Source organism: Paramacrobiotus metropolitanus, unplaced genomic scaffold, assembly GCF_019649055.1.
Source record: "Paramacrobiotus metropolitanus isolate TYO unplaced genomic scaffold, Prichtersi_v1.0 Parri_scaffold0000155, whole genome shotgun sequence".
Lineage (NCBI taxonomy): Eukaryota > Metazoa > Tardigrada > Eutardigrada > Parachela > Macrobiotidae > Paramacrobiotus > Paramacrobiotus metropolitanus.
In genome coordinates this window covers 47,380-56,788 of record NW_026570375.1, presented here as the reverse complement: position 1 = coordinate 56,788, position 9,409 = coordinate 47,380, and the positions used below count along the sequence as shown (strand labels likewise).

The window sequence follows — 9,409 nt, the reverse complement described above, 5'->3', positions numbered from 1 at the left end:
AAGTCTATATTATGAATTAAGTAAAAAAAAGGCGAAATCATATGCTGTACAACGATTTTCACTATGTTTCGCTTATTTATCGCACTTATCGTACTGGTACTGCTAACCGGCGCGCGCCAAGTCAGTTCGTGTTCGACATTTTTTTCGCCATGGCAGCTGTATGCTTATAGGGAAACGATGAGAAAATGTGACGCGATCAGCCGCGATGCGTTCGTAGGATCCCTCGATGACCGTAGGTTTACCAGCTGTATGCTCACAGAACTAACAAAAGGTGCGTAGAAAAGAAAGCTGCTAAGCGACCGCTTTCCGGTTATATTAATTAATGTGTTGTAAATGAATTGTAATTCAACCTTTCAAGTCTTCTTCATTTAATTGCTCGTTTAGTAAGAATCTGAACGTAAAAAAGTGGTTGCAAAATAACCTTTTCGTTCCTTTTTGTCAGTGTGAGTACTGAGTAGCAACGGTTATTTTTCCTTCTACATCTGTATGTGTACTCATATTCGTTGCCGAGTTTATGGAGTGACGTGGATACCTCTGTGGTTTTTTATATCTTCATTACTGATCATCTGGAACGAAATAACAGGGATTAGCGAAACTCTTTCAGCTTTTTTATTAAAATTAGTATGAATATTGTGATTTAACCACTCTCTACTCGAGTAGAGATGCAATCCACAGTTTGTCAACCGTCATCGTTAGCGGTGAAAAATCCCTTGCTTTAAACAGACAGTGCACCGGCTCCCACGCCTGTTACAGCTTGGGAAGGTAATACTGTCAAACTGCCCTGCCTGCCTTTCGCCAGGACCACCCGCGTTATCGCCATGGACGTCACCCGCGAGAACCCCATACTGAAGCCTTCATACTACTGGATCAAAGACGGTCAGCAACGAATACTCCATCGTCAAAAAGGTGTTGCAGCCTTTAGCGCCCACTGTGAGGATGGTCATTGTCGGCTGCGACGCATCCCGGATGGCGATTTGTGGATACAGAACGTGAAATTGGCCGACGAAGGGGTGTACGCTTGCAGCTACCAAGAGGAATGCCGTGGACGGGCGGAAGGCGGCAGTGCGTGGTGTATCCTGTATATCGGATCCACGTATCGCGTCACCGTTAAGGCAAAAGAGCGGGAATGCCGGGAGATGGATGCGACTTGCTCTGCGTGATCAGTGTCTTCTGTTGCTGCTGTACATTGGTCAGAATCTGTTAGTTTTGTGCCTCGTGGAAACTGCGACCGGTGGAAACATACACTGTGGCATGCATTCTGCTGTACATTCGCAAAAGAAGAATGTATCTGCACACGGTGTCCGCAATCATAGCTGTGCAGTGCGCATGAGCACGCCGGAAAAAAAGCGTCAGCATTTAATAATTGCAAGTTTTCGTATTGATTTTATTTACTTTCCAAGCAGTTCTGTACAACAGACATTACAGTGTATTAAGTTTTTATACAGTGTATTAAACGTTTACTGATTTATCTGTACTTCGCAATGCAGAAAAAACCGGTTGTGATAAAACGAAGTTACGTGCTGCTCCACACAAATACTGTACACGTTCGGCTGGCGGTTCACGGATCCAGAATTCACAATAGCAGCCGCACAAACTGACAGAAGTTGCTCTGAACAATTTACTAATTCGCAAACCTTACTGGAAAATTACCTGTAGTACACGACAACGTGCCAAAACGCCACTATTTCATCTGTGCATTCAGCTTTATATTACAACCACAACTAGATGCAAACGCTACTGTACATGCATCATGCAACCATATCTTCCATTGCGTGTAAGTGACGGCGTAACCGGTATACGGACAACGGTGTACCATGTACGAGTATTTACTGGGAATGGAACTGAGGCAAGGTCACTCGTGACACTCACAGCGCGTACCGTGGTCCCTGCTTTGAGTAATACAGTAGTTCTCTGAAAACAGCACGTATCATAATTATGCTTACAGAGATCATCTGAGTTTCTTTGCAGTAGTTTTGCCGGTACATACTGTAGTTCATTTGACTTTATTAAACAGCAAAGCTAGTATGTTTGCAATGTTGTAGTTATCACTGTCTATGCTGTGGTATATGTATCTTTAAGTAACAATGCTTAACGATCTGGTCATCTTGCAGTTTATTTTTTTTTATAACACATAAGGCCAAGATTACTGACATACCTCGTATTTTTAACAAAACCAGAAAGCCGTTAAGCCTATAGCGGTAAGTGCCGGTAGTAGATACTTAGTAGGCTTCGTCATAATATTACTTTAAATTTTCGCTGGATGGATTTTTAATGTGCACGTTTCGGGTACGCAAATCTTAGCTTTACGAAAGAAATTATTGCAGCACATAAACTAATTTATGATGCCTGTTTGAGATGGATGCGGCTCAGATTTCAGTACTTATGAATTGATGCGGATTGTGCAGCATCACTGCAACGCTGCAGACGTAGCCGTAGAACTGGATCAAGACCATTTCTCTTGACTATCATTCCAATGTAACAAGTCGTCGAAAAAGCCGGCATTACTGGAAACCCGTATTAACGCATGCAGCGATAACCATTGTATCATCTTGCCGACAGTGTGGATATTACAATTGTAAATTGGCTGATTTACACGTGCATTGAGCCTGCCATTTCGAGTGGCTGTTGCAAGGGCTACTTGACGCGGAAGTAACGGTACATCTTTCCTTCCTCTTACCACAAGTGACCAGTGTGATAAACATCATCAATATGGAATCTGATTAGCCGGCAAGGCGGCCTTATAGTTGCGGCTTTTTTCCACTCGCTGCGCCATTCACGGTTTTTCTATCACACAGTGCAATGATGTATGGACAAATCTTTGCTTCCGTTTGGATATGCGTCGGACTCGGATATGTTAGCGGCGATCAACCGGATTATCCCGTAAAAGTCCAGAGCCAGCACACCGCGCAGATAACCGGGAATTTCACCGCCAGTGTAAAAGATGGATTAGCCAATCATTTACCGAACCGTTATACGAATGTCAACGTTCCATTAAATGACTGGCAACCGCGGCCGCTGACCTCCGGGCAACCGAATGGCCATCCCACGGGTTATCCCACTGGCAACCAGTATCCTAATCGCGATCAGGCCAAGGATGCGGCGGAGGAGGAACAGGATGCGCAAGAGTCGGATGACGATCATAACGGCAGTGATAATGAGGATAACAGCGATTCAAAGAGTTCGGAATCATCGGAATCGGCGAACAACGAAGAGGAAAATAATGAGGCTGGTCAGAATGAAGAGGAGCAGGGCGGTGGATCGAACAAGGAAGGTGGCAACGGAAATAGCGGTAATGGGCCGAGTGCGCGTGTACCGGAAATTGGACCGCTCCCGGATCCGGTTAGCGCGCAGTTGTCGGCCATGTTCGGATCTCCGGTACAACGTGCTGCACGTGAGTGTATACTTTAACAGACTAACAGTAAACAAGTCTCGTGATTAGAGTAATCCGTAACAATATTTTGGCTTCATGAACGTCCTGGTAATATTTGTGATTTCATTGCGTCCAGTAAACGACCTATTCACCTTTGAAATTTTATGAAGTTAAATTAAACAAGTTTGAGTTTTTAACATAAACAAGTTTCGTGAAGGCTTTAAAACGGTAGCAATGAATATACTGTACATTTGTATAATTGTACATATATTATATATGTATGTTGTAAATGACACTGTGAAATCTTTTTTAATTTCTAAGCAATCCTGCAGCTTCTGAGTTATTGGTTATCGCTAGTTATCGCTACAATTTTACCGGCTTTCACTAGTTTTTTAATAACGATGTTCCCATTACTTGAGGTAATAATGTTCTGGTTTGTTTAGTGATAGCTGCGGTACCAGTTGCTCAGCCTCTTATCGCCTGCGGCATAACCTGCAACAAGATCAGCTCCAAACTCTACCTGTCTGACAACAGCGCATCCAAATCTTATCCGACCAAACCGGAAAAAATTCAGCAACCTGCGGAAAACTATGCTTCCCAGCTGCGCCCATCATCACCTGGTGACCTCCAGTACGATATGTCCATGCAGCACCAAAACATCCGCGCAGCTGTCGTTCCCTTCTACCCACCTATCGGCCATAGTTACACCAATCTCGTCAAGACAGCTCAACAAACGCGACCTTTATCAGAGAACACCATAGAGAAAACCGAAAAACCCATTCCTGTTAAAACGTACGCGCAGGGCGCCAATAAGTTCCAAAAACAGAAGCAAGCCGTACCGGAGATTCATATCAACTTCTCGGTGATGAAACCGTTGGGTGCCGGTCAGATGTTAGGCACACCGCTAAACCGCGGACCGATGTATCCACCGGTAAATTATCCCGTGAATTTCCATTCACAACCACAACCATTATCGGTGAATCCACCCAAAGAAGCGCTGGCAGTTATGCCCAATATGAATAATATAAACAATCCGAAGCCGGTCGCGGAGACGAATATGAACGTCCGTGATTCGGATGATTCCAACAGTGACAGCAGCTCCGGTCCGAAAATGCCGGCAGAAAATCAGGAGAATCGGACAGATCCGTTGAACGCGCTGCATTTTGATGCGGTCCCCCTTCAGTATGGTGGCCGACAGGAAAGGTCAGTGGAGCGACGGGGTGTGGTCTTTCCCAGTAAAGCTAAAACCCGAACAGCGGAGGTATCGGCTAGTTTGGAAGTCAAACCGATCAAGACCGGGAATGTCATATCGCCACGCGACCGGCTTAAGCCGAAAGTAACAGCGCATGCTAAGCGGCATCGGATAAGTGCATCCGGTCGGACGGGTAGCGCCGGTGCGAGGGACGACGCGCCGGTGACGAAGTATTTCCGCATGCAGGGAAAATATTCGTTTCCCGGCTAATGCTAAAAATGTGATGAGTACCGTATTCTGATGGCGTTTAATTTTGAGACTAATTATTTTTTTATTTTTGTGCGGTCTGCGCAGTATATTTGAATGCGATTGACACTATTTAAGTAAGTTCGTGTCTGTTATCGAGTACCCTGCGGTCGCTTAATCACAGCGTTTGATATCAGCGAAATTTTCCAACACAATTAAGCTGTCATTCAACCAACGACAAAATAATAACAAACTAATTTCGGAAACAAACACTAAATTATAATCCATACCGTACGCTCATACAAAAAATTAACCATTTTTGGAAAATGCCTTCCAATGCATTGGAAAATGTGTACATCTAATTTATAACTATAAAATCTTAGTTTTAAACGGTATTGCCGGTTGACCTACTCAAACACAAATACGAAAATGTGATAATCATCGATTAAATACTTACACAGACTTGTAACTATTTTTATTCATCTGGGACGACGTTATATGTCGATTGCCTCGCACCACTCCTTAACCATCAGTCATATGCATTATTCAAAAATCAAACCGCGATCGTCGTGTTTTCGTTTAACAATCGCATGCGCTTACGTCAAGCACTTTTGCCTAAAACAATTACATGTAAAATCAAATAATTTTATAAGCACTACAGTCGGCAGTGGTACCGGAAGTATAGGTCACCCCGTCCGTACTCGTCCATCCTGAGTTGATCCACGAACCGATCTGTTTATCTTGACCTTGCAGTAAAAACCGGTTATATGTGACCGGATCCACTTTACCGAACAACTGGCACGCTTTCTCATACAGCTGCTGTATACAGCTTCCCACTGTTTGTAATCGATTGTTAACTAGAACCACCCCATCCCGCACCAGTGACAAAAACGCACAGTCTCCCTGGGAATCTCCCGTGCCCCAGATGGGAGCCTTGCCGTTGTGCCGTGGACGGATAATGTTGTTGGCGACAAGGGCTTTCCCTAGTCCCCATGTGATCGGATAGTCTCCTCCTACCAACTTCCCGGTGAATTTCCCATTCTGCATGATGAATCGTATCCCAAAAATATTATTTTTGGGAACGTTGTACATCAGGGAGTAGAAGGTGGCGGTCACATCGACGAAATACTGTGGCGATGCGGAGATGACGTAGACGCTGATGTTGCGCGCCTGGAACGCTCGCATGCTGGCTTCCTGGCCGTTGAAGATGCGCAGACCCGTTGGATAGCTCCCTTGAATCCCACTGGACGATGTGAACGACACGGTACCAATGGCCGCGTTCAAGTTGTATCGGATACTCAGCCGAGCAAGATCTTTAATCTCGGCTTCGGTCATGCCATCCCACAACTGCGGTAGAGTTGTCAATCCCAGAATTTGGGCACACGGTAGGAAATCATCCCCGCCGTTGGCGTCGTTCAGCGCAAAAACCAAGTTGCCGAATTTGGCGACAAAGTCTTTGTATTCCGTTGTCTGGCGAATGGCATCTAAAGCCATGTTAGGCTGAAGGGATGTCGTAAAGCTAGGAGGCGTGGTTGTTGACTGCAGATTGTATTTTGGACCAATATAAGCGTGAAAAAGCTTCAGATACTCTTGAAGTACTTCCTGTATTAGTGACTGAACAGTTAATGTCTGGGTTGCCGACTGCCCGATAACGGTGTTGATTCCTTGCGGTAGACACTGATCACCATTACTGGTATTGTATCCTCGGGCAAAAATGCTGGCGAACTGTTCTGGGAGAATGCGAAAGTTGAGGTTTTGGACTTGATAGTAGACGGACGTTTCGGTGATATCCCCAAACATACACGAATTGTCCCAGTCATACAACGCGTACGCTTCTCCCGGTCGGCGTATGCAGGCAACGGAATTGAGTATCTGGTTAATGGCGGCAATGTTGTATTCTGGGGATTCGGCACCGCAAAACAGTGGTTTCTGAGCCGTCGGCTGGCAGGTGTTCCGATCCGCATAAACAGCTTTCGACTACAAAAAGTAGTGCAAATGAAACCGCGGTTATCTAAAACGAAATAAGGATCTGGGCATATCAGCGCAACACACCATATTTGTGGCTGGATATTGTCGGTAATCCGAGCGAATGTAAGCAACGCTTCCATAGTTGTTGAAATCACCGTTCCATCCATAAGGCTGGTTTAAGGACGTTAACCGTCTCCCATTGTTAGTACTGCCGTAAGAATATCCGTTCTTATTGTATGAGTAATTTATTTCCCGGTTGTCGTGGGGACCGTTCCTGCTGCCAAAATTAGCGTAACGCGATGGATTGTTGTCACCCGCGGGATGTGTGCTTGGATTGTGAGCGCCGAAAGAAGGTAATTCATAATAATTGACCTTTGTGATGTACGGATCACTCCCGTAGTCCCTGCTATAATCATTTTTGGTGCGGACGTCGTAGTTCATCCGATTGTTGTACGGTAGGCCTGGAATGTCAAGGCATACGTAATAAATATATATTTTAAAGAAATACAAAATTAATTATGCCTGATATATGTGCGTACGTACCGTCATACGGCGACCATCCTACTTGATCTGCGGCTGACGCTGGCTGATGATAATTATTATAGGTTCCCACTGGCTGGGGGTATGCAGGACTCCGGTAGGGATTGTTTTGATCAATATCCGCCGAACACCCACCGACTACAAGTAATAAAATCTGGAACAAGCAAAAATATTTTACAAAATATTGTCATAGAATTCCGAAATTTTTTGCCGAAGTAACCGATGCAGTTCACCTTTGGTATGAGGAGAACATTTGGTATTGGAAGAACAAAATAAGATTTCATGCTAGTCATTTCCCACGAAAAACTATAAAATGGAAATTTATCGATGCTGTACAAGTCCTAATCGGAATCGTCCGGTCAGAACAGCACTAATTTTGCGGCCCGGTTCTCGTTTTTAGTGATCGCGATGACCAATGTTATGAGAGGGTTAAAAGCGTGAAACTTTTTAATAAACCGAGTTTATAGCATTCAGAAGTGTGACTGTGCAGATATTGCGCAACCGAAAAGTAAGCATTTGATACATTACCTAATGCATCGTTTTTCCGTAACGGCGATCCTTGATACGAGAAGTTTTTATTTTGATGCCATCAAAAATCTTACAATTATTATATGCCGCATTGCGCGCACTGAATTATCAAATGGGTCATTAGATAGACCACTTCAAAATAACGGCCAATACGTATGTAGGCCGCATACTTTTTTTGGAAATCCCAGATTTATTTGCTCAGCTCACATTTCCTCTGACCAACCGATATTTAAAGTTGTCTAATCACGGAAAATAATTGCGCAATGGCGTCAAAGTGCGGCCCGAGCAACCGCACTGGAGATACGGTACAATTTCACAAAACCACACGGTAAAACGAAACACAAAGCAATTGTCCATAATTATTATGACAATATGGCGTTAAAAACAGCGCAAAATCCTGTTACTGATGAAAGTTTTAGTATATATACATGACCTTTATGCAGTTTTATTATGTACGGTATATATGACCTGACCTCGCACAAATAGTCTTGCTTCGTCATTTTTGAGATCCGATAGATCCGTATTGACAACCGCTCGAATTTCAAACGCGTTGCACCCGTTCCACTCTTTTAGCAGAATCGCGTATGCAAGTGACGGTCAACGCAGCTTGTCTTCGGTTAGGTATACATATAGGTTTCTTACGCGAGTCTGCAATCCTAATTCTCCAGAACTACTACCTATCTGTATTTAACATTATTCAGTGCCAAAAATTTGACCACAGTGATTTGTGCAACTAAACTACCCACCTGTTGCTGAATCTACCATTTTTTCCCACGTTGACTCTGTTCGGCGCCAGGTGGTTTACGCAGATATAGCTGAAGAAGTTATCTGCGCTCGCTTATCGGATTTTCCTGATACACTTATGTACAGTGCCATGGACGCTATCACAACATATCCTTTTCGGGGTCTAGCGTGCGGGGCATGCGAGATCAATTACGGCAACACGGTGATGGTGCAGCGCGACACCGGGGAATGGTGGCTAGGATACGTGCAGGATATCGACGAGGACCTCATGTTTATTAATTTTGATTCCACAAGAGAGTGGCCAGACAGATCCCCCCGAACTCAACTTCCAAAAGTCTCAGAGATCATGGGACCTACCGCTATGCAATGCGTCGCTGTCAACATTGTTGAACGTTTTTCGCGACGATGAAATTAACAGAGCGCGCCTCCTTGCCCAGTCTAAACCAGAAGCCGGCATCTGGTTAAATGCGCTGCCTTCGGCACACATTGGAAACCTCCTCGATGACGATACTTTAAAGATTTCAGTCGGTCTAAGGCTGGGCGCAGTAATCTGTGAAGCACACTCATGTGCAAAATGCCGCAAACCAGTTGACGTTCATGGCCACCACGGGTTGTCATGCTCCTTCTCTGCCGGTAGACACGCTCGCCATGGCGGGTTAAACAGTATTGTCTGCCGATCATTAGTTTCGGCGGGTATCCCAGCGAAGTTCGAGCCCCGCGGCACATCCCACACGTCCGATCGTCGCCCGGACGGGTGCACGACGTTCGCCTGGAAACGTGGCATGTGTTTAGCCTGGGACGTCACTTGCGTCGACACTGTC

General features: G+C 44.9%; 2 protein-coding genes across 2 annotated transcripts; both read left to right on the top strand.

The window, feature by feature from the left end:
- Nucleotides 1-75: 75 nt before the first annotated feature.
- LOC129599832 (uncharacterized) lies at nt 76-1,320 on the top strand. Its single transcript, XM_055498162.1, has 2 exons — nt 76-271; nt 724-1,320. Exons 1-2 carry the CDS (start codon nt 178-180, stop codon nt 1,158-1,160), a joined length of 531 nt encoding a protein of 176 aa, XP_055354137.1. The 5' UTR covers nt 76-177; the 3' UTR covers nt 1,161-1,320.
- Nucleotides 1,321-2,650: 1,330 nt separating this feature from the next.
- On the top strand, nt 2,651-4,931 carry LOC129599819 (uncharacterized). The gene is made up of 2 exons (XM_055498149.1): nt 2,651-3,391; nt 3,814-4,931. Exons 1-2 carry the CDS (start codon nt 2,800-2,802, stop codon nt 4,830-4,832), a joined length of 1,611 nt encoding a protein of 536 aa, XP_055354124.1. The 5' UTR covers nt 2,651-2,799; the 3' UTR covers nt 4,833-4,931.
- The last annotated feature ends 4,478 nt before the right edge of the window (nt 4,932-9,409 follow it).

Coding starts and splice junctions, on each gene's coding strand:
- LOC129599832 (XM_055498162.1), top strand. CDS start 178: ATGAGAAAATGTGACGCGATCAGCCGCGATGCGTTCGTAGGATCCCTC. Junction 272..723: donor GCTCACAGAACTAACAAAAG/GTGCGTAGAAAA, acceptor TGCTTTAAACAG/ACAGTGCACCGGCTCCCACG.
- LOC129599819 (XM_055498149.1), top strand. CDS start 2,800: ATGATGTATGGACAAATCTTTGCTTCCGTTTGGATATGCGTCGGACTC. Junction 3,392..3,813: donor TCCGGTACAACGTGCTGCAC/GTGAGTGTATAC, acceptor TGGTTTGTTTAG/TGATAGCTGCGGTACCAGTT.